The 25,739-nt window shown below is 42.7% G+C and overlaps 1 protein-coding gene across 50 annotated transcripts in view; it reads left to right on the top strand.

Moving 5' to 3' along the window:
* LOC147708230 (uncharacterized) overlaps nucleotides 1–25,739 on the top strand; it is a 2,035,583-nt gene that overhangs the window by 167,456 nt on the left and 1,842,388 nt on the right. For all 50 annotated transcript variants that reach the window (XM_086926979.1, XM_086926974.1, XM_086926953.1 and 47 more), the window contains exon 2: nucleotides 12,724–12,924. In XM_086926979.1, coding sequence (XP_086783105.1) covers nucleotides 12,724–12,924 — 201 coding nt within the window. The remainder of the gene's footprint in view (nucleotides 1–12,723; nucleotides 12,925–25,739) is intronic.

Here is a 25,739-nt window from a genome sequence, read left to right as displayed (position 1 = left end):
TGATTTCCTAGTTCAGGGGTCCTCCTCTTATACCCCTTTTCGTCTTTGATCCCTTTGTCTATGCCGGGGATTTCCCAACATCCTGGGTCTGTGGTGGGTGGAGCTAGGCAGTAGCACCTGGCCTATTCATTGAGCCGGGCCGGGTCCTCAGACGCCCCGCAGGAGGTGGAGCCAGCATTGACACTGGCAGGAGCAGAGCTATCGCCCTCCTGGCAGGAGGTGGGGCTAGGATCGTCCATGGCAGGTACAGAGCCATCAGTCGCTCGGCAGGAGGTGGAGCCAGCATTGTATCAGGCAAGGCAGGCTATCAACAACTACTCTCCCCCTACTCTCAACGTAATGTCCCACTCATCCCACACTGACTCATCCAGACCTCTTGGAGCCACCCAGCTCCTGTCACACACACGCAAGACCAGCAGAGACCAGATATGGTTAGACAAGAAAATAGACACTTTCTAAAAGTGCTATTTTCGAACCCAGAGTCCAAAGACCATCCACACCAACGGATGCGTAATTAAACCCCGAGTTCAGGGATACCAAACTCGACATTGCACCATGCTCCCCGAGCCAGCTAGGATTATAGCGTTAATAATCCCGGCGGCCCATTCTATCCAACGGAGAGCAGGCTACCTCGCAATAGTGAAGCCCTAAGATGGCGGCACTTCACTATCAGGACATGCCAACTTGGTCAGGCTTGTCCTACCTTACACTTACAATGCACCCTGCCCATGGGCCTACCATAGGGGTGACTAACATGAAGCTAAGGGAAGGTTGGAGGGGCTGGCAAGTAGGTATACCTGCGCAGCCGACGTGACAGTGCAGGACTGCACGTGGGTCTCGCAATGACCGACCCGTAGACATTCGTTTACAAGGCCGCTCCTGTGGGTGGCACAACACGTGCTGCAAGCCCACGAGCGGCATTTGTATTTACAAGCCCTGGCACTCCTGGTGCACTAGACTAGGGACTGACAGTAAACCAAATAAGCCAAACATGGATACAATAGATACATCATTTTAACAGAGGGAGCACTTGCGCTATGGCACTGATCAGCAGTGACACGGCGCCCAAAGCATATACCAGCAAAACATCGTAACACAGTAGAGGCAAACAGAAAAAATGGAGGAGAGACTCAAGCCAATGATGTCAGGTCTAACACATGTTAGTTAGGATGAAGAATCCCCTTACCACACCATATCCATAAGGTCCAGCCAACGAGCACAACCACAAAATCCCACATATGAATCAAAACAACAGGTTAGAGAACTACTTATACACCTTGAATATCAGGATGCAATAGATAGTTGCCTCTCACCAATGAACAATCCTTTGTTTCCATTAATTAAACCAGATCATTCATATCACTTAGTCTTAGACTACAGACAATTCAGCCAATATAACAGAACTGTAACAAGATTTGACGACAAAGCATTGTCCTATGTTGATGACATGTAAGTGACGGATAATGACTTAGCAACACAATTGGAACGAGTAGATCGCATAATTCTAGGATTTTCTTGGGAAATGAGTTGTCAAGAAAGGGTAAATGTCTAGCGACACATTTCCTAATGTGCGCTTTTCCAACATCCAAACACATTAAAAAAACTCCAGGCAATATTGGGTTTTCGAAATTTTGGTAGAACATACATAACATATTGTGCACAAAGGGTAAAACCGGTTAATGATTTGATTCCTCCAGACTTTTTAAACAAGCTTTGGACACCACAACAGTGAAGTAATGCAAACAGCACAAGCTGACATACTAGCTTCAAAACAGTTACACACACATGTTAACAACACAAATTTGGTGTGCCATGTAATCGCAGGAACTACAGGTTACTAACCCTGGGCGTAGTGGGCGTAGTGGGGCTTCGCGGAGCTACGTGAAGTGGGCGAGAAACTACGCCCACCTCCGCACTCCGCGTAGCTCCACTACGCACCGCAGGCCTCCCTCCCGCCCTCCCTAAATACTTTAAATTAGGAGTGTAAAAGAATTAAAAGGCACTTACCTTGCCCGCCGCTGCCCGCCGCTGCCCGCCGCGTCCCCGGGGCTCGCTATCTTCATTGCTGCCGTCTTGTGTCATAATGCGCATGCGCGGGCGGCCGCGCATGCGCATTTTTTCGTGAGAAATGCGCATGCGCGGCCGCCCGCGCATGCGCATTAGTACACAAGACGGCAGAATGGAGATAGCGAGCCCCGGGGACGCGGCTGGCAGCGGCGGGCAAGGTAAGTGCCTTTTAATTCTTTTACACTCCTAATTTAAAGTATTTAGGGAGGGCGGGAGGGAGGCGGGTGGCGGCCAGCTACGCTCCGTCTGCGGAGCGTGCGTAGTGCCGGATTCTACGCCTGCTACGCAAAATGCGTAGAAGCCGGCACTACGCACACTCCGTGCACGGAGCGTAGCCGCCCGCCCACCCTTACAGGTTACACGGATGTGGCACTGTGCCAACTGCAAATAAATCACATTTAGACTCCAATGCAGAGATGAGTTATGCACGACTCAAGAGATATTGATGGCAGCTGTAGTGAAAGAAAGATTTTTGGCTCAGGGAAAACGAATAATTGTCGTGAGTCTGATTTCAAGCTTAGAGGCTGTCAGAAAGGCCAGCATTCCTAACCTGAAAGCTTTACATACAAGATAGGTACAGTGGGCCAATTCACTAACAGCAACAGATATAGATTGTCTTTGACTCTACATTACAGACACAATCATACCTCCAATATGGCCAGTGAAATAATGCCTCTAGATCAGTATGATTTTGTAATCTAGTCTAATGGTTCTACCCAGCCTGCAGTTCGAACAAAACATCCATACACTGCCACTTGTGCAGCTGTTAGAGGTAAAATAAGGGATGGAGAATTCCAGCCTCTTAAAATATACACCCAGTCACTAGGTGATGGCACCATCTAGCTGGCTGAACTAAAAGCTTTAATTTTGGCACTTAAGAATACAGATTCTGAATTCCTTACACTTATATTGTGTGACTCATAATATTGTATCCAGTTTTACAATGAATATCTACAGTATCGGAGCCAGAATGGATTGAGAGATTCAAAAGGGTACACAATTAAGCATAAACTGCTGTGGGGACAAGTGGCGAAACTCAAAGCAAGTTTTTCACGGGCACATGCAATTTACACACCGAGCCACCAATGTGTAGGAATACACATTACAGGACATTTACTGGTTGATGAAGCCACAAAAGCAACAGTACAGACTGCAGCCATAGCTGCAGTGAAGTGTTCCAGCACAAGGCTGTCACAGCTTCATGCAAACGCAATTTTCACGATATCATGGTTAGCTGTTGCATAGGAAAGTATTGGGATGCATAATTGCATTTAATAATGTTATTGCCACCTTGGAAACTGCTACAGAGTTCATTCTTGGCCTTTTTTGAACATTTATTGTAGGCCTATTTCACTGGTAAAGTTGAAGTTGAAATTTGTTTTTATAAAAGACACTTTTAGAAATCCACCTCTTCCCTTCATAAACCCTCTAAAACCCCATTTCCTTGAGTGTCCAGTTGTCAACCAGTAGCCACTTGATGAGGTGCGAACTTGCTTTCAGAACTGAAACAAAGGACTTGGATATGTGTTCTGCTCCTCTGCCCGGATAACCATCTGGGATGTGCCCTGAAACTTATTGAGGCACAAAGATGTCTACCCTGTCACAGGTAGATATAGCTAACACCTGGGCCTGCCCCTTCCTTTGTCCCTCTGGACAGTAGAAGCAATCTGTTAAGTAGTTATGCAGCACACAAACTGTAATAAAGTGAAAACACAACAGAGGAGAAATTCAAAACAAATGTAGGATAATAGAGTAAACTTTAGCAAATAAAACAATGCCTGAACAACAAAAATCCAACCAGTAGAACCGGAAAAATGGAATGTTAAAAGTTTCTGTACAAATAGTACCAAGAAGCAGAAAGCTCTAACTGTGGGTATCTAGCCGTGCTGGACCCTGACAAAGAAACACATTAAGGCCTACTGTGCTGGAGTGCAGGCCGGGCACAGGACCAAATTTGGCCCTCTGGGAGTTGTTCCTTATGTCCTTGGTGAAAGGTCTCTGATGAAGTGTGGCTTCAATTTGAATGGGCATTTTATTACTCGGTGTCGGTTCTGATGAAGTTTTAAGCTGTGCAGGAAGGCTTTGCAAGACTTTGCTTGGCTTAGTGTTGATACCTATGAAGCTCTCAGCTGTGTGGTGAGGCTTTGTGGGGGTTCGCTTTGCCTGGTGTTGGTTCCAATGAAGCTGTCAGCTGAGTGTCAAGAGACTTTGCAGGGTATTGCACCAGATTTGATGGAACATTCAGTGAGACAAGAAGGAGCTCTCTCTGATGCCAGCAAATGGTTCAGAACTTGAGGAGGCACATTTCAGGGATCAGTGACTCACTCCTGCAGAGGCAAGCAGGGCACAGGCAAGCCCAGTTGCAGCAGGTTGATGAGCAGTTGCCGAGAGGTCTCTGAAGCCTGTTGTGTCCTCATAACGCACACTGGAGGTCAGCCAACTGGACCTTCGCGTCACTCAGGTTATCCTGGGATGAAAGCAAGGAGGCCCAGTCTTCCTGCTCAGCAGCAGATCATTCCTTCAAGCAACAGGGCTGTCATCTGGCAGCAGGGCAGTCCTTCGTCTGTAACTTCCCCAGATCCAGGAGTGTTCTGATGAGTGGCTCTGGAGGTTCAATATTTATACCTGTTGCTAGTATTTGTGTGGGGGTATTACCTATGCTACCCCCACATCTGGTTCTGGAAGGTTCTTCCCCCTCCCCTGATGCCTGGGATGACACTAGTCAAGGCAGGCATGGTTTCATATTCCTTTGTGTGTGCAGGAGGCAAAGCCCTTTGAATTGTAAGTAGGGTTGGAAACAGCCCCTTTCATTCATCCTGCCAAGATGTCCCATCCTTTCCACACCTGAATCCCCTTTGTGTTACTGTCCGGAAGCAATACACAAACTCCAAATGCAGCGCCATTCATGTGATTTTGAATACTGGAATAGGACAAAATAGTTAGGACAAGGAAATGCCAACTTTCTAAAAGTAGCATTTCCAGAATTGTGACTTAAAATCCGGCTTTACCATTTTGGAGGATTACAAATTACTATTCATTTGAGTGTAACCAGTATGTTTCCATCTGCTCTCAATCCAAAGTTATAATTTATTAAATGTAATAAGGTCACCCATTGTTAATCAGTGGGAGAAATAGGCCTTACAACAGTGAAAAACAACATTAGGATTAAAATGTAAACATAGATGTCCTACTTTTTAAATAAAATTCACCCTGCCCTAATAACCTTTAGGTCTTACTTTAGGAATGAAATATGTATTAAAAAGGAAGGATTAGGACTGACAAAAGGTTTATTTTGCCAGGTCCAAACTTGAGATAAAACTGTTCAACATGCTGCAGTGGCAGGCTTGAGACATGTTTTAAAAGGCTAGTTAAGAGGGTAAGGCACTGAGTGCTGAAGTCCCACTGGCAACATTGAATTTCAAAGCCCTGGGTACATGTAGTACCATTTACTATGGACGTACATGTAATTTAAATGTTCTAATTCTGTATAGGCCAATTTTACCATGTTTGAAGGAGAGAGCCCAAGCATTTAGCACTGAGAAGCAGTGGTAAAGTGCACAGAGTCCTAATGCCAACAAAAAAAACCACAGCAAAAATGAAGGAGTGATGGCAAACATTTGAGGGTATACACACTCTCAGGCTAGTGCCAGGCATGCATACATGTGTCACCCCTGGGCACACTGTTCAGAACACCACTGGACCTGTGAAAGACAGAGGAAGGACTGCACTTGCTGTTGAGAACCGCAAAGTGACCTGAAAGGCTGGGCCTCCTCCTATTTGCACCCAGGACTTTGATGTACTGAGGTCCTAGCTGGATACAAGGAGGGGCATGTTGACTGAAGCCAGCTGAAATGCAGGACCTCAGAGGGAGCCTCTCCTTCAGCAGGAAGTTTGAGGCTTTTACCATTGAAGTACAGAAATCTCTGCAACTGAAGTCTGTAATTGAGACCTAAGAAGATATCATGTAATTAGGCTGCTGCCCAGCACTAGTCCCGGTAAAGTCCATCACATTTAGACTTTGAAACATTTCTGGAAGTGAGGATCACTTCAGTGTGAAAACCCAAAAGAATGGTCTGACTTGCAATTTGACATTGGCGACTGCAGCTCAGCTGCAATTTTGTGGTTCTTTTGTGTGGAGAAAGTGTACTCTAACACCAACCAATGAGCCAGGATATTTTAGACACCCCTTGGGATTAATGCTTAATCTCTCAGAAGTCACCTGCGGTGCTCCGAGAAAATGCAGTTTGAATTGATCAGCTGGACTCATTTGGGCTTCTTGCAGCTTTTGTGTTCCTGGAGTTGAACAGGAGGCTAACCAACCAGCCCTTGGAGTCCACTCCTCTCTCCCGGGTACAAGTTGGAACAGGTTTAGCACTAGGGGTTTCTAACCACAGATTCAACATCAGGTGCAGTCCTTCTTCTGTCTTCCACAAGTCCAATGGTGGTCTGAAGGTACCCATGAGGGCATTTGTATGCCTAGCACTCAGTTGTGGTTGGGGAAATCTCCCTGATCAATAGAGAAAAGGTTCCCATAGGGAGCCCTACCCACTTTGATATAATTTCATGGTGTTTGGCCCTAAACAATATCACAGTGCGCTGCTCTGCCAAAATTCAACATGGCAGAACTTTTCTTCCCCTGCTCAGATTTCTGGCTACACCCCTGAGGTGCGTCTGAGAAAATGAGTTCTAGAACAGGAGTTCCTCCATTGGAATTGGTGCCCCTGTGGCTTTTTGGACAATTGCAGGGCAGGCTCAAGTGTGAGTTACATCAGTCTGTGACAGGACATGCCGCTTTTTAGATTGTGCATTTGGGGGACACACCTCTCAGGCCACCCTGTCAGATGGAGATCACACCTCCTCCCAGCCAAGGCCCTTTTGTTTTCTTTTCTGGGAGTCATTCACACCTCTTTGCAGTGGGCTAGCAGTTTGCCAGGTTACAGTTGGGAATTAACTGTGGAATGACTGCTATAGGCTTTAGGGAGGGAATGCCAACTTTTTAAAAGTATAATGTATCCAAAAGAGTGGAAACCCAATATACCCTTGCAGGCTTGGGCAATAAAGTTTTCAAAAGAAGGAAAAAGTTGCCTTCAAGGGATTTTGTTTGTCTGAAATTGTTTACAGTTATTTGGTCAATAAAAGTATTTAAAGTCACACCCTCATTAGTAGTGGACAACAGAATTAATGAAACCAGTGAATGAGACAGTTTTATATAGTAACAACTGTTAATAGGAAAATTAATAGTGAATCATACACGGGCAATGGAATATATTAAAAAAAAAATGTCATATATTTAATATAAATAACTTAAAGTTTTTCAGGGAAAAGCAAGCCACAAAGCATAGTTTGTAAGGGGACGTCAGTTGCCCTATACAATGCACTATGTTGACATCTTCTCTATACAATTTGAAACAATCAATGTCATGAAGAGAAAGATGATCTAGTCGACGTTTCGGTCTGTCAAGGATGTAAAACCGTCAGACCATCTTCAGGACAAGAAGTTGACTGAACTTCCCTGTGTAATACAATGTACATAAAAATATTATAACACTGTATAATAACAATATATTGAGTAAATGCACCCGTGTAAAGGGAAAGAGAGAAGGATTGATGATTGATTGAACTGAGACCATCACTAAAAGAAGTTTATCTTAAAAGTTTAATTAAAAGAGCCTTTTCCAAAGTTACTTACAAAAGGTCTATTGATGGAATTTAACATGTGACTTCAGTTCAGCAGGTGTATCAATCCCAAGTTTTGACAAAGCTAAAGAGTGAAGGGCAATTTTTATAATGATGTAAAAGAACCATGTTAGTTCCTTGTAATTTTTATTTTTATATATATATAAGAGAGAAGGAAGTGATAAATCACTACAAAAGAAATTTGTACCTGTCTCTTCAATTTAAACAGGTTTTGGATGAATGGTGGCACAGCTATAGAATAAAAATGTTGGGATTGTTTAATCCACTTATAATGGCGAAGGGAATCAACTGTTTTTTTTCTCGTGAACAACAGGTGATTCCCTTCGTCATTATAAGTGGAATTAATAATTCCGACATTTTTATTCTATAGCTGTGCCACCATTCATCCAAACCCTGTTTAAATTGAAGAGACAGGTACAAATTTCTTTTGTAAGTGATTTATCACTTCCTTCTCTCTTATATATATATATAAAAATAAAAATTACAAGGAACTAATATGGTTCTTTTGCATCATTATAAAAATTGCCCTTTCACTCTTTAGCTTTGTCAAAACTTGGGATTGATACAACTGCTGAACTGAAGTCACAGGTTACAATCCATCCATAGACCTTTTGTAAGTAACTTTGAAAAGGGCTCTTTTAATTAAACTTTTAAGATACACTTCTTTTGGTGATGGTCTTAGTTCAATCAATCATTACTCATTCTCTTTCCTTTTACACGGGTGCATTTACTCAATATATTGTTATTATACAGTGTTATAATATTTTTATGTACATTGTATTACACAGGGAGGTTCAGTCAACTTCTTGTCCTGATGGTGGTCTGACGGTTTTACTTCCTTGACAGACCAAAATGTCGACTAGATCATCTTTCTCTTCATGACATTGATTGTTTCAAATTGTATAGAGAAGATGTCAACATAGTGCATTGTATAGGTCAACTGACGTCACCTTACAAACTATGTTTTGTTGCTTGTTTTTCCCTGATAAACTTTAAGTTATATATATTAAATATATGAATATTTTTTTGGAAATATATTCCATTGCCCTGTGTATGATTCACTATTCATTTTCCTATTAACAGTTGTTACTATATAAAACTGTCTCATTCACTGGTTTCATCAATTCTGTTGTCCACTACTAATGAGGGTGTGACTTTAAATAGTTTTATTGACCAATTACTGTAAACGATTTCAGACAAACAAAATCCCTTGTAGGCAAATTTTTCCTTCTTTTGAAAACTTTCTAAAAGTAGCATTTTCAAAATAGTAATTTGAAATCCAACGTATACACTAGATTGGATTTTAAATTACTGAGCATTCGAGTCCTTTCATCATGGTTCTGGCTATTCCCAATGTGGAGTTATGAATTATAAGGTGTTTTAATATAGAGCAGTTCTTTTCCATGGGAGAGATAACCTTGTTGCAGTGAAAAACGACTTTGGAGCTTTTACACTGCCAGGACATGTAAAAGTTAAGTACACGTCTACATGCACCTCCATAACACCCTGTGGGTTTTAGGGGTCTACATTAGGGGTGACATATAAGTAGTACAAAAGAAGGTTTGGACATGCAAAAAGATTTAGTTTGGCAGGTCCATTTGCAGTTTTAAAATTCCACATTCAGGCTTTAGGGGCAGGCCTAAAGCAATGCTTTGCCTTGTCACTTTAGTAGTGGCATCATAGGTGCTGCAGTCTACTTGTGACATGTATCTGACAGGCCCAGGGTACTATATACTGTGGGCATATAGGTAAGCTCATGTGCTGATTAGTATTTTCAACTAATTTCATAAGTTTTTAGGGGTCAGAACACATGCACTGGGCCAGGTTAGCAGAGTCCAAAATCCACAGCATCAGTCTAAGCACATGCGGATGATCAGCAAAAAGAAGAATTATCTTCAGTGGACATTTTCAGTTATAGATAAAAAGCCACTTTGACATGAACTTACAGAGGGCGAGACTCCATTAATGAAAAACAAAAACCAGAAAGTAACCAAAAGTAAAATATCTAAGAAATCTGAGGGATGGGTTCTGGGTAGGAACCTTCTTCATCACAGGCACACCCTTTAAGAGTCTGTGTGGAAGTCATACATATAACCTTTGCCACAGTTCTACTAGTGACCTGTCAAGAGGGACCCCATTTAGGGCTTAAATCCTGAATGTGAGATGCAATGTAGAAGTTTACTGAAATTGGTATAAAAGAGTCATGGAGAGACCACTCAATTCACCAAGCCCAAACCTGAACTTGAGGCAAAAAACTCCAAAAGCGATAGAAAGGTGCCAGATAAATGGTTGGCAAGTTGGTCGCAACTTTGCCCAAGGACCTTAGCAAAATTAAGACCTTAGACAATGCCTCTGAAAAGGGTTGGAACCAAGTAGACATTAGATAAAATCCTGGGGGCAAATTGAATTTGGATATTCCGTAAGCTTCTATTTGGGCTGAATATGCATGTATTAAGTAAACATGTGATTCAGAAGAGTTTAATGCTGTACGTGAGGACAGGAGAAATCATTGTTATATTGGGACCCAAACATAGTTATGCCATATGGCACCTTGTATGGTGGCCATTTGATCAATGGTAGCACATTATAAGCATGGAACCAGGGTTGCACATTGCACATAATAGTTACAAATTGCATGCAACTGTCTGTGATCATATTAGTGGTTTTAAAGACTGTTTTTTTTTATCAAGCGTTTAAAACTAACAACATTTTCCAGATCTTCATAGAGTCTGAAAACAACACAAGACTACTTTGATTAACTTTTGAGACAGAAAGATGTTCCACAATTGTTTTTTATAAACAACGTGTTGTGAACTATATTTAATAATTGACCTTTTGAATAATTCTTAGGTAAAGCAAATGTGGCAATTGGACAACTGACAGGCTATTGACAAGTTATCAAGTGTCCAAGTCTTCAATAATACTGCACCAGAATATTTAAACACTTTTGATATAGACACTAAGGATTTAGTATAAAAGTTGTTTTTAGTAAAGAAAAGGCTAGACTGAACTAGTAATAGATTGACCAGTTTGAAAATGTTTTCGCAGGGGAAATTCCATGCTCTGCCAGATTCTGATGTCTTCCTGACAGTTCGTTGAGCCTTTAATGTCAAGAAACCTGCATTATTTGGAAGTTGTGGTGTGCATGAAGAATAGAGGATTCAGTGGCCTGTAGTGACCACTCTGTATTGCTCCCAGATCTTCTGCCCTAAAGACATATGCCTCTTCGCAAACAAGCGGAGTTTGAGAGAGACTGTGTACTTGATTGCTAAATGTGGGATTGGATTCAGTCATTTAAAGGTCAGCTTGCAGATATTTCACTGATCAATGAATTTCAATATATACAAAAGATGAATTTAGGAGGTACCAATTAATCTTATCAGTGTTCGTCCGAACTAACAATCATCACAGCTCACACCACCTCAGCCTCTCTTCTGTCAGAGCAGTCTTTCTGAATAACACCTTGAGATAACTATCAGTGGGGTGAACTGAGTTCCAAGAATGCGTCTAATTGTGAAATTACTTTTCTGGCCATTGAGGCCAGAATCGAAGCAAACATAGCCATGTCACCTTGTGACTCGGTCAAAATGTTTTCCCCTTTTCCAGCTAAAATTCTTATTAGAGTATTCAAGTTTTTTTTTTATTTCTGCCACCTTAGTTTTAGTAGAAGACCGACTTGATGTTCCTTTCTCACTGAATAACCTTAAATTAGTAAATATGTTTCTCTTTGTTGCCTTGTTCCTTCAAACATTTCATTTGTATTGACTTTTTTAGCCCTTACGGCCTTTGTTTTATTTAACCTGTAGCCTTTTGTGAGCTATTGTATCTTTGGTCCCTACCCCATTGCCACCTCTCAAAAAGAAAAGTCTTGAGTTCAGCTCACATTAATATTGGCAAAAGAATGATACTCTGCAGGGCTAGGTGGGGTCCCTTTATGAAGCAGATATGGCAAAAGGTTACGGCAAGCTTTTCTTTAGCTTTTCCCATAGCACACGCCACATTATTTAGCCACTCTATCCACTTCGTCTATAGCCCACCTATACCAAAAACCAAAAAAGAACTAAACAATTGTTTAGGAATTTCCATGTCTTGTATCAATTGTTGAGATGTTTAGACTTACTATCCCTGCCAGTTGATCCTTATGTTGCCCAACATCAAAAAAACAATCCGTAACCATGTAAACAATTGTTTATCTATTGGAAGCAATAAATATGCGTTTTCAAATATGCCACTGTTTGACAAAAGACCTACATGGACCTGGTAAAGTCTGGAGTTTCTACTACAGTCCATTGGACTAACTACCTTCTTTAAAAAGTCACATCTGGTAATTGTGTGTAGAAACAACAAGCTAATTCAGAGTGGAATCATTCAAGTAACTGTCCATCAAAGAGTTGTCACTGAACGTCTAAAAGAGAATTATAGACTCTGTTAATATGAACAAAATATCAAACTATTTGCGAGAAAACACAGCAGTGAGGTAAGAAGGGGAAGGGTTATAGGCTTGGATGTGATATTCTGTTCTAGGAACCCTCTAGAATTGCCTCAATCTGCTATCTACTGGTAAATCCTTTGTTAATTCCATTGTTCCCTTACTGCTTTCACGCAATGGTACAGCCACAGGATAGGTCTGTAGTGATCTTTTTTGCCAAGACCTCAATGAGCAGAGAGTTTTTTCAAGCCTCTCAAGCCACAGAACCGGTAGGAGAGAGACTCAGGAAGCGCGCTCACTGCAGCAGGTGTCAGACATTATGTGTCCGCACCCCAAATCACACAGACGCCCACTTCTTAGTGTGCAGAACAAGAAATGCCAATCACTCACTCAAGACAGTGCGAATATCTGTGTCAACATTTGTACAAATTGTGTTTATTAAATATGAATCAAAATCTTCTCCAATGTGACTAATAAATATAGACAACCGGATCACTGACAATGACATCATTTTGTTTTTTTCTTGCCAGTGCACACGTCCACGACCCCTGCCCTCACAGACGGCAAGAATGCCACCATTCCTACTCCTGTGCCAAAGAAATCAGTCAAAGAAGATATTGCGACAACATTCAGCTCACCAATAGCATGGCTTCTTGTAGCAGCTCTAATCATTACATGGTCAGCCGTGGCCATTGTCATGTTCAATTTAGTCGACTATAAAACCTTTGCAGGTAAGGCCCTAAAGTTCCAGTGAATGAACAGTACAAAATGTTATTGATGTATCTGCTGTTGTTTTATTACGAAATTATTTTACTTTTTAGATTTTTCTGCTATTGAGGGCTAACTTTGTTATTATTATATTTTATGACTTTTTATTTAAAGTATTTTAATGAAAAGCCTGTTCAATACACTTTCATCTGCTTTTTATCATAAAACTTGAAAGGAACTAAACATGCACCACTGAATATTTAACAACACACAGGTATATCTTTCGTAAAATCATTATAATGTCCTCTCAATTGATAATTAAAAATAAAACACACTCATTTCTGTTATAATAATTTCAGTGCGTTATAATTATTTGGGTATGACAAAAGCATTTTCTAAAACGTGGCCATAATAATATGATACAGGAAGGAATTTAATATAAAATTTGAAAACAATGTAAAGGTTAAATACATAATCCAATCACCCGTATGAAACGCCAACCAAACCATCCAACCATTCGCGAAAATGCGGAAGAAATAGAAACATGTATTTAAAAGATTAGTAATGTTCATATTTCTTTGGCGTCTGTCACATTAAAATTGCTAACAAGTTTCAATGTCATGATCGCTCGTGCCATAGGAAATAACAACCTGTCAACCATGAAATATGCCACTGAAGAATGTCTAAAGGACAGCATCTAAAATGTTGCTTAATATGCCTCTAAAGTGTGGTTATATCATTGATAAACTGCCCAGTATATGTCAAATCCATTTAGAAGAGCACTATTAATTTTAAAGTTGACTTGTTTTGTATTTTTCATGTATATCTCATCCTTGAAAAGGACAAGTATGCAAATCATACACATCAAAAGTCGAACATGCCGTGTGGATCAGAATCTTACTTACATTTCGAATATTAAGTGGCAGACTCAGGCCCACATGCATCAACCTATTTAGGAAGTGCAAACGGTGCGAATCGCAAAATTCGGCCGTTTGCGATTCCTGAATAGGTTTCTGGGATGCATCAAGCATTTTTGGTGAAATCGCTATTTTTAGCGAATTCCAAAAATGCGATTGCTTTTAAGGAATCGCAAATTTGCGATTCCTTAAAAGCAATGCATGAGTAATTTTAAAATTGCGAAATCGCAAATAGGGGGTGCAAATTACCACGAGGTTGAACTTCGTGGTATTTACGAAAATGTGTTAAAATGCTCTAATATGCATTTCAAAACACTGTCATGTTACAGACACACATGTCCTTAGGACCTGTGTGTTTGTACATGCACTTCAAAATACATTTCAGGGGTGCAGGGGGGGTCCTTTGGACCCTCCCCCCAGCCATGGAATGCATCAACATTTTGCGAATTTTAATTTGCGAATTCGCAATTCCCACTGATTCCTACAGGCCTTTTGGCCCATAGGAATCACGGGGAATTGCGAAATCGCAAATTGGAATACGCATAATATTTGCGATTCGGTAAAAATTGCGATTTTTACCGAATCGCAAATTGTATGCACTTTCAATCATGCATCCCGTTTTGTGATTCCTTATTTGCGACTCGGTATAAATCGAAAATTAGGAATCGCAAAACCGGACTTTGATGCATGTGTATGTCAGTATCTTCTGAAAATGTTGCAATTTCACAATTGGAAGCATGTGGCTTAGAGAGTGTAGTTTAATAAACACATGCCTCATTCGGCACGGTTAGTTCAGTGTCACAATTAATAAAGCTCTTTAACTCCTATCAATCATTTAAATCGTGAAGGCAAGTCAGAGTTTTTTGCAACAATGACGATCCTGCCACACAAGAATGCACATTCACAGTCCCAATGCTTTATCATGATTACCAAAATCATGACTTCATGGCCCTGAGCTAGATCATCGAACCGTATGATTATAAAACTTTAAAAAGTATAAAAGTTTAATGCACTTTAATCCTTTGGGCAATTAGGAGTTTTTTTCAAAAGGAGCTTTGACTATTGTAATGTGTTCGGACAATTCACTCAGTTTTTTTAGGATAAACTAGAATTCCGGGCTTACAACCTCTTCATATGTGGAATGTGTCATATTTTTGTCAAAATCAGGAGATAGGCGCGTTGGAGGCCCTTGAAAACAGCAGCAGATGTGTATGTTTTTAGTGAACTGAATTCACTTAATACAGATATTTAAGAGTACTAAGCTGTTTGGGAAGGAGCATTATGCACATTCCCCAACAAGTGTGAATTGAGGATAGACATTGGCGTAACTTAAGGCAGTCTTAAGTAATGCTAGATTTCGTGATGGGCTCAGTAGTGTGTAAATTATGCTCTGGTGAGGAAGTTATCTAGTTGTACATAACTGACTGACACCAATTCTTGAATTTTTGAAGGCTCTTAGGGGCATATTTATGAAATTTGTGGCGTAGGGCAGCAAGTCACCTTGCTGCGCTGCTCTGTATCACAGGGTAAAGGCAGGAATGGGCCACATTTATTCAATACGGTACCTTATTACTCCAATATGGCACATTCCTGTTCTTTTCCCTTGCACTGGTGCAGTTTTGGCAGCCTAGCGCCAATTCAGGCATCCTTGCATCATGGAGCAAGGCTGCCTGTGTTGTAGGCAGGATTGATTTTGTGTAGGAAAGAGCACCTGCCTGCACAAAAACAATACTGACAATCTTTACCCTCTTTCTATGTGTGTTGCCAAATGCAGCACACATAGAAATAGGAAGTAACAAGGAGAAATAAAGATATTTCTGTTCATTACGCCTCACCTGGAGAGGTGTTTTCTGATGGTGCACTTCTAGGTTTACAAGGTCTTCTAAATCTTAGAATGCGTCAAAAACCATGGGAGTTACATATGAACAATCATGCAATGCTCATGGAACACCTACTCAGGGCATAGTAACACAACACAGGGATTTGGGCTGCATTGCATTAATCCAGATTTCTAGAGCCACTCAAAGCCAAGCAAAGTGGCTTTGCGTGACTTCATAAATCTGACTTAAGGCAGTCTTAAGTAATGCTGGATTTTGTGATTGGGCTCAGTAGTGAGTAGATTATGCTCTGGTGAGGGAGCTTTCTAGTTGTGTTAACTGACTAACTAATTCTTTAATTGTTGAAGGCTCTTAGGGGCATATTTATAGAAATGTGCTTTTCTTTTTAATATATTTTTATTGGCATTTTACAAACTGCATGCATTAGGATACAACCAGGCGAAAAATCTGACACATAAAACAAAAAACTAAGAAAAGGGAGACAAAGCATAATGTGACTGCCTTTACCATCTACAATCAGGGGTGTTAGCTCCACCCGTACAAAATTATCTCACAATGGTGTATTTAGGGAGTCGTTTGATACCAGTTCACTGTGTGCCTGCCTGTTCACAAGTTGAGTCATAATATGCCATTAGTATTTTAGGAATGCAATCAATACCAAAAAAAAAAGGAAAAGAGGAAAAAATGTAATGTAAACAAGCAAAGAGTAACTAGTGCGGAGGAATGGTGTAGACACTTAGATATGCTAATGTCTAGTAAGGTCAAGAACAATTCCAACCCACAAAGAAGAGGCTGGGCTAGAGAAGGTGAACCCCCTGTTATCGAAACTCTACTACCATGGTAGTCCCATCCGTGGCAGGATGCAAGCCACATCTATCTCCCTCCTTAAATCAGGGATTTGAGGCCCTCCATGACCTCGGCTCAATCACCTGGGACTCGTTATTCGTTCGCGACAAATGATCTGACTCTCCTTCATCACTGCCCGACCCCGCTGGCACCTCCTATACTGCTAATATTTCCTGTCAGTGTTGAGCCATAGGAAGCTTCCTCATCTCTTTGGCCTCCTTCCACGCCAAAGCCCTGCCCTCTGTTCCCGCCCACGCGATGACATCCTGATTCCAAACTGAGATCAATGGGCCCCTCACAGATTTCCACTCCATCGCAATCCTACATTTAGCAAAGCCCAGGACAAGATCAATTAAGCAGTTCCCGACTTTGAATTTAGGCGGTCTGGTGAATAGGCCCAACAAGCATGTCTGAAGAGTCAAGGTCAGCTCCCTCCCGAGCACCTCCTTGATCTTAAGCAACACCGCCTCTCAATAGGGGCGTATCTCCTGACAATCCCAAGTCATATGTACAAAGTCAGCATCTGGATTTGCACATCTGGGGCATAGTCTCACTTCCCCTCCGTATGTCACATTGAGCTGATGCGCTGTCATATAATTCATATGCATGTAATGAAATTGTGTGTACTTCAGTCGGGTGTTTCGGGAAACTTTCCCAGAATATCTCGAAACTTTACGTCACTCTGGATCTGTGAGGACTGTCCCCCCATCGTGTCCCAACGGGTTCAAATCTGTCCAGTGGGCCAGGTGAGGCCTTCACCAGGGCAGCATGTAGACATTTTACTAGATGTCCCGCCACGCCAAGGGTCAGTATCGCATGAAGGATAGGGTGCGTATCTGGCTCCTCCCTTCCAGAGCCCGATAGCTGCAAAAAGGTGTGTGTCAATGCTTCATAACGCAGGAACTGGTCTGGGGGAGTCCACTATCTTCCATCAGGTCTGCAAATGGGATCAGAGCTTTGTCGAAATAAGTATCCCCTACAGTTTCCAGACCAGCCACCGACCATCTTGCCATTTGTGCATCCGTAAATAAAGACTGAGGGTCCCCGTGCGAAAGACCCACTATGGGAATCAAGGGGGAATACCTTGCCGGGTGCTGCCACCCGCTGGAGCTTCGTATCCACGCCTGGAAAGCTGTACGCTGGAAAAGAGAGCAGCAGGGGACCGACGTGGCCAGCAGTAAGAGTTTTGCCATCACTAGTCCATGACTAGCCCCTGGATCCGATAAGCACGTTCCTTCCTCGTTCACCTCCTCCGACAATTGCTCCAATTATTGGAGCTGGGCGGCCCGCATATACAATTTGACATTTAGCACCCCAAAACCTCCTTCCAAAACAGGGTGCTGTAGGATCTGCAGGGACACTTGCAGGCGTTCATTACCGCAGACCAAGAGCCGCAGGAGAGCGTGCAGAGGTTTAAACCAGCTTCTCAGCATCAGAACCAGAAGTTTCACAGAAAATAGAGCAGCCTAGGCAACATTACCATCTTAGACAGCGTAATCCTGGCCATGTAGGGCAATTGTAAAGAATCCCAGAAATGAAAGCAAGAGCGGAGTGAGCGCAACGTCTTACCTAGATTCCCAACCTTTAGATCCTCCAGGTCATAAAAAATGTGAATGTCCAAATATTTAAATGTACACTACGCCCAGAGTATATCAGGCAGTATATACTCCGGCCTGGGTAAGGGCCCGGCTATGGGAAATAGATAGGTCTTAGCTCTGTTGACCCTAAGGCCCGAGAGGACAGCAAAATCACTGAGGATCTGCAAGGCCACGGCGACCCCCCCCAATAGCCTTCATAAGATACAGCAACAAGTCATCTGCTTACAGAGACGTGAAGACAATGTCTGCCTAAAGTCAATCCCATCCCGCCCCTCCCCTGTTGGAACCGCTCCGCCAAGGGCTCCATGGCCAAGGTAAACAGGAGGTGGGAAAGAGGACAGCCCTGTTGGGAGCAACGAGAAATCCTGTAGGGCCTAGATATGGCTCGTCCTGTCTTGACCCTCACAGTGGGTGAGGCATAGAGAAGATGTACCCACCGCACCTGGTCGCCACACGAACCTATGCAACGCCTCACCGCGAACAAGTACTCCCAGCTTACTATGTCAAACGCTTTCTCTAGATCTACCGAGAGAACTGCCGCTTTCTGCAAGGCCCGAGTATCCGCGTGATAAAGCACGTAGTAGAGCCTAAGGAGCTACGAGTGGGGATAAACCCGGTTGGGGTTAATCAGGGATTTCATATGCGGGAGCAACCTACCTGCTAATACTTTACTCAAAATCTTGAAGGCTAAGTTTAGCATGGAGAGTGCCCGATAGTCTCTTACTCCCAGATCAGGTTTCTTGGACTGGGGAGAGGGATCACTAACATTGTCTGGGTGGATTCAGGCAACCCCCGGCCTCATAAGCTTCTGCATATAGCGTAACCAAATGCGGCGCTAAGACATCAACAAACCGCTGGTAAAATTCGTCCGGGAGGACGTCAGGCCCTGGCGACTTACCCTGCACCAATGCAGCTATAGCGGTCCTAACCTCTTGCACCAAGACCAGCCCTCCCAGTTCCTCCTGATCTTCCTCCTCAACCATGCGGGGTTACAGAGGAGCCAGAAAGTCACGAATATCGTACAAGAGGACCGCAGCCGGGGCTTCATACAGACACTCATAGTATCGCAAAAATGTGTTATTATTAACATCATGGTCGTTCACTGTATCTCCCGTAACTAAGCCAAGCCATGTGATAAAGGCGTTCCCCATCTCAGGGCTGATTAAACCCACTAGCAGTTGGCCCACCCTCCTTCCTCCAATTGCACCTTGCCTAAATAGTCCTTATAGTTATAACACCACAGCCTCCCCAGAGCTTCGTTGCATTGTGCCCGCTCTTTGGGTAAGGATGGTAAGGCTGCGTCGCCTATACCCTAAAAGTTATCCAGGCTATGGAGAGACCCCTCCAAATCCAACAATTTACTCTTAATTTCCCTAACTACCGCACATGCTTGAGCCATACAGTGACCTCGCACCACAACCTTAAATGCAGTGAAGACTGTGTTTGAATTAGTAGAGAAGTAATTGTAGATCAATGCTTCCAGTGAGGACCAGAAGGGGGCATCATCAAGTAGGAGCGGGTTCAGTTTCCAAGTCAGGATCAGGGGGCGCTGACCCAGTGACTGGTATAGCATAAGTAATGGGCTTTTATCTGACCCCCCCACATACTCTGTATGAGACACCAAACAATTAAACCCGGGGGAGCAGAGGAACATATCAAGTATTGTATGAACTTGGTATACTGGGGAAAAGAAAGAGTACTCCCCATAATTTGTGTGTTGTAGTCTCCAGGAGTCCTGCAACCCCCAATTGGAGATCCAGGCCCAGAAACCTGATGCAGTACGATGTGATTGGGTCCCCGGCATGGGAGGATGCGAGCGGTCGAAAGTAATGTCTGCCACACAGTTAAAATCACCCCCCAATATGAGGGAACCTGTCAGGTATTGGGCCAGAGAGGCGGAGAAGGACTCCAGGAAACCAATCTGATCTTCGTTAGGGGCATATATTCTGCCTAGGGTCAACCCCCCCCCGCCAATCATCCTGACATACCTCCCCTCCGGATCCAACCATGTACGTTCAGGTAGGAGAGGGACCTTAGGTTTCACCCAAACCTAAACCCCTCTGGCAAAGGCCGAGAAGGTGGTCGCAAAAATCTGCCCCGCCACCTCTTCTGCACCCTTCCGGCCTCCTCTGCATTGAGATGTGTCTCCTGGAGAAAGGCGCACATCCCTACGTCAAAGGTAGGAGTATATGTCATGACGCTTGGCTATTTTTCCCATTCCACAAATGTTCCATGTGATGAACCTAACATTGTTATGTGTACCCATCCTTTATACAGGAACCCTCCAAAGGGTGTCATGAGGGAGCACCCCCACCCATTCCCCAGTGCATGCGCCACCACCCTCCTCCGCAAACAACCGAATAAACAAAAAAGGGAAAACAATAACTAAGAAACCCACATCAAGAACAACTCCCCAAGCCCAGGACATCCCGACAACGGTCAATAATCCAAACAACATGTGGAGCAGGACCCTTAGTGAGGCCTTACACTAGTAAGGTTCTCAAAGTGGGGTGGGCAATAGGAGCAGAGAACAACATAGCTGCAGAGCACAAGCAGTGCTGGTTGCGCCGGCCCCACGAAACTTGATAAGCCCTGTTCCAGGAATCCCCGTCAACAGATCAGTATGGAGGCTGCCCGAATGTGTCAGACATCACCACGTTCAAGGTGTCTCAAATAACTTCATCAGTTGTGCCTGGCATCACCACCGGCATCTTCCCACTGTCACTGTGGGACGAGTCTGAGTCAATGTCTCCAGTAACTTTCGAGGAATGGGCTGCCGCTACAGGGGTAGGGCTCCTGCCCTGCATCAGTGCCGCAACTGCCTGCAGAGCTTCTCGCCCTCTCTCTCTCGGTTTGGGAAATGGTCAGTTTCTTGGGAGCTCCCCTCCGGGAGCACCTCAGGGAGCACTTCCCAAGTTTTGCTGGTTTCCTCAATTCAGCTCCAAGGCCCACAGGCCGAGAGGCCCTTGATTAAAGGACTAAATCCAGTCCCAGGCCTTCCACAAAAATGGGTGGTGCCATCCAACACGATCCGCAAACGGGCTGGGAATAGCAGGGAGTACTGTAGACCCTCCTCCCACAGGGCCCTCTTAACCTCCAAGAAGGAGGCCCACCTCTTTTGCACCTCCAGGGTGTAGTCTGGGAAAAGGGAAACCTTACTGTTATCCACTGTGTAGGGACCTTCTGTGCCGTCCTTCCGTAACAGTAAAGCCCTATCCCAGAAATGAAGCATGCAGACAACTACCGGTCTTGGTGGGCGCCCAGGTGCCGGGGGCCTGGCCCGGAACCTGTGGGCCCTCTCAAGAGTGTAAAAAGGCGATAGGCCCTCAGGCGCCACCACAGAATGTAGACATCACTCCAGATAGGCCACCATGTAGTTGCTCTCGATTCTCTCCGGCTGGTCTACAATTCAAACATTGTTCCGGTAGTTGCACCCCTCTGCATCTTCAGCTCTCCGTTCCAAAACACCCACCCTGTCCGAGATGGTTCCCACCTGCTGTTCCAGGGCCTTTTGTGCAGGGGCTATCTCAGAAATGTTAGCTTCAGCACCCTTCACTCTCTCAGAGAGCTTCTTATGTTCCTGTCGAAAGAGACCCAACCCTACCACCACTGTGCTTATGTCTTGGTGAAGGGTAGCTTTTGTGTCTGCTATGGCCTCCAATATCTAAAGTGGCTTTGCGTGACTTCATAAATCGACACAAACCAGGTGATAAATATGGCCCTTAACATATTGAAGCAGAACCTACTCCAATTTACAGGTGCAAGACTCTCAGAAGCCCAAAAACCTTCCATGTGAAATCGCCCTCCTGCTTTTCGGGCACTTCTCTATTGCTTGCCTCCTGAAACTTGACAAATAAGTGTAGGAAGTTAAAAAGGGTACCAAACCAGCTGTGAGTTGCAGCAATACTCATTCTCTACTGATCTTCTATCATTTGAGTTAAAACAGATCTTGTCAAATATGTCAGCAAGAACTGTAGGCCTTCTTGTGGGTTTATTTTATTTAGTGTAGTTTTCCTCTTTCTGGCAAAGTGAGCAAACCTGACCCACACCAAAGCGTATATGATGTCCTTGCCTTTAACCATAATACCTATATAACTGTGCACCCTTATAGTTTTGTTTAACTGTAGTTTAAAAAATCTAAATAAATCAGATGGGTTTTGAACTTGCATATATAAACTAATATCAATGGTAAAGAGTTGGGACTGTGACTGAGATTTCTTGTGTGGAAAATGCTGCATTTTAGAACCATCATCCAATGAGATAAAATTTAAATACCATGTCCACTGCTCAAATTAATTTCATACTTCCCTTTATTAACTCATCACTAATCCTTTTTGGGTTCCGGAGTAGCGTGCTGCTCATCAAAAAAGCGCTTAGACGCCTCATTAGGGTTAATACACGCTATATAAATGCACTATTACAATTACAATACCGATGACCCATCAGACACAATGCTGCCCTCTGACTGTTGTAGTGCACTAAGAACAAAACAGAAAGCCTTCACTGTGTTTTCTTTGCTTACTCAAGACAATATAATAAATGAACCCCAGAGGAAGTTTCGATTATTTTTGCCGTCTTTGGCTCAAGTAAAGGGGAGCTGCACTTTAAAAAATATAATCTTTGCATATATTAAATGAACGCCGATTAATAACAATATAAACAACATGTCGAGCCATCAATAACTGATCCATCCTTTTCAGAAATGTTTTACTTAACTATGTTTTTCTTTCTATAATCTAACGTTTTCTGCGACCTCAAGAGAAGTCACGTCCTCATTAAAAAAAAAAGCGCCTTGAAAAAAACAAGAAACACGTTGTCCTCCGCTTTTGCAATCAAGGCACAGCATCTTCCATGGACGACCAAGTTCCGTAACCAGGGGTAAAGTCGTACCAATCAGTGCTTTGCCTGATAAAGGTTCTTGTAGAGGCACAGGCACCTCTAGTGAGTCATGCAATTTAAGATAATGTACATTTTAATTTCACAGATTAATGTTTATATTTCCTCCCTTACCACATGTGCACTTACTCTGAGGAACCATGGAAATGGCACCCTAATGACTTTAAAGCAGTAAGTATTGGAGGAGAGTTCATGTCTTATGCATGTCTGCAGAGTGGCCGCAGGAAGCCCTGCAAACATATATGTAAGAATAATGGTAAGTCTGACCAGGACGTCAGGATCAAATTCACCAATTTTGTGTAACGTACCATCATTTCTTTACATTGGAACTCAATAACTTCATTTATTTTCTATTGTAAATTTCATTTGTTTAACACTAAACCTTACAAACGATGCATATAAAATGATGAACATAAAAACAATACACATAATAACAAATATGTTATACAGCAATTTAATTAGGACTTAGGTTCAGCAGAACTTTTTCGAATTTTTAATCAGTTTATCTCTTTTTTGTTAGAGGATATCAAAAATAATATGACATTTCTACCATACTTCCCACCAAGTCAAATATTTGGAGTATGTCCTTTCTCCTCTCATTGTCCAATCAGAGATAACTAAACATTTTCAGCCAGATTCATCAAGCGAAATGCGCTCGCAAAAGGGCCAGATTCTGAGAATCTGGCCTTTTGCGAGTGGAATTTTTGCATTTGGGATTCATCATCCCAAATGCAAAAATCGCTAAAAAAGAATTCGCAAATTTGCAAGGATTAGCATTTAAAGAATCTCTATTAGAGATTCCTTAAATGCTATTCATGAAACATTTAAAAATTGCGAATTCGCAATTTAGGACCACTATTTACCACGAAGTCAAACCTTGTGGTAAATAGCAAAAACTTAGAAAAATGCATTTAAATGCATTTTTCTAAGTTGCATGTTACACACACACATGCCCTTTGGACATGTGTGTGCACAATATCAGTGTAAATTCACATTTCAGGGGTGCTACAGGGTGTCCTTTGGACAACCCTGCACCCTTGAAATCGCAATTTCATTTTGCAAATCGCTATTTGCTATTAGCAAATTGTGAGTGTCTTCCCATTCAATCCTATGGGCCTCTAGGCCCATAGGAATGAATGGGGAGATATTCCTTAATTGCGACTCGCAATTTGTGAGTCGCAATTAAGGAATAATTAGAAATCGCTATTTCTTGAGTGATTTCGTGATGAATAGCATTTTGCTATTCCTTAATAGCGAATCGGTAAATTTTGCTATTAAGGAATCGCAAAATGTGTTCTTCATGAATCTGGGTGTATATGAGTTAGAGGGTCTAACAGGGTCCCTAACACTGTCCAATATTGGCTGACGTGGAAGTGGATCCACTACATCTGCCAGTTACTTGAGAAAGAGTCAGTTAATTATGTCTGTACATCAGTACTGAAATCGTATTTCGAAAATATATAGATTTCTACCATGCCCTCAAGCATTTACCCAATTCATGTACTTTCTAATAATACTTATGGCTCAATTTGAGTCATGCAGTCTTCTTGTGTGGTAATATTGCACTCAGGAAAAGCTGATACCCTTGGGTGTTGGATTTACCATGTGCAGTATTACCACAGCATTAACACATTGTTCTGAATTCCTTACCTCCAAATGGAACATAACTTGGGAATACTGCATTTTTGCCTTGTTTCAGGTGGCAAAAACTTGGATGGGTGCACTTTTTCTGCCCACAAAGTTCACCAGGTATTACTTGGTGAAAATCGTGTGTAAAACAAATTGACAATGCAATAATATCTACCCATCGTGGAATTCCAATTCCAGTACAAACTCATGCCCCAACCGCCCGGAAAGAGCCTAACATTAGATAAAACCTAGACAAATACAGGAACCATAAAAAGTTTGCCACTGAATTTCCCTGCACAGAATGCCCCTTGTTTCCATTAGAAATATAATGCAAAATATGACTTCTATTTTGGTTGGCTTAAACCAACTAAAATTCAGCTTTGATTTATTTTCTAAAAGTTTGACGTGGATTTGTCGGTAGTAGGGAGATCTAACCTATGGTCGGCCCATCCTATTACCCTTGTTACACGTCTCTGCATCTGCTTCTCCTTGTGCTTCACTCGAATTAGTGGTGATCAGGAGAGGACTCAGCATGCTATTTAAAATGAAACTCATATATGCCTTTGAAGAAGTCATTATATTCTACTGCCGGTGGCTTCTTGGGTTGTTTAAGTCCATTGCCCCTTGTTATGATCTTGAGCTGCATCTGAGAGTATAATGAGGGATAGAGGGCCTTTTACTTTTTATTTCTGCCTTAGTCTGAGATACCAACCAAATCAGGCCATTTGTACATTTCACACACTAAGAATAGAATATTCTAAATTAAAGAGGGAGAAACGGAAATGAAAACCATTGACTTTGGTGGAGCATAAGACATATACCAGTCATTATTGGCCACCTGACCAGCCACTGCCCGTACTGGTAAGAGCGGTGGGTCAATGGGGCTGGGTTTGGGGGGATTTGACAGACCACGAGCAAAAACTAAATAAAACATTTTTTTTTCCTCGTCCTCATCAGTCGAACTAGCCCCCGGGCCCCACGCCAATCCGCTCTTACCTGCACAGGCCGCAGCTGCACCTGACACTTCAGAGTATTTCATGGAGATTTCAGTATTGTATAGGACACTTGTCACAACATTGCTCACCATTATCCTTGCAGTTTGAGATTTGCAAAT

Source organism: Lissotriton vulgaris, chromosome 6 (genome assembly GCF_964263255.1).
Source record: "Lissotriton vulgaris chromosome 6, aLisVul1.2, whole genome shotgun sequence".
Lineage (NCBI taxonomy): Eukaryota > Metazoa > Chordata > Amphibia > Caudata > Salamandridae > Lissotriton > Lissotriton vulgaris.
Note: the sequence above shows the minus strand (reverse complement) of the source record. Positions and strands in the feature narration are given on the sequence as shown.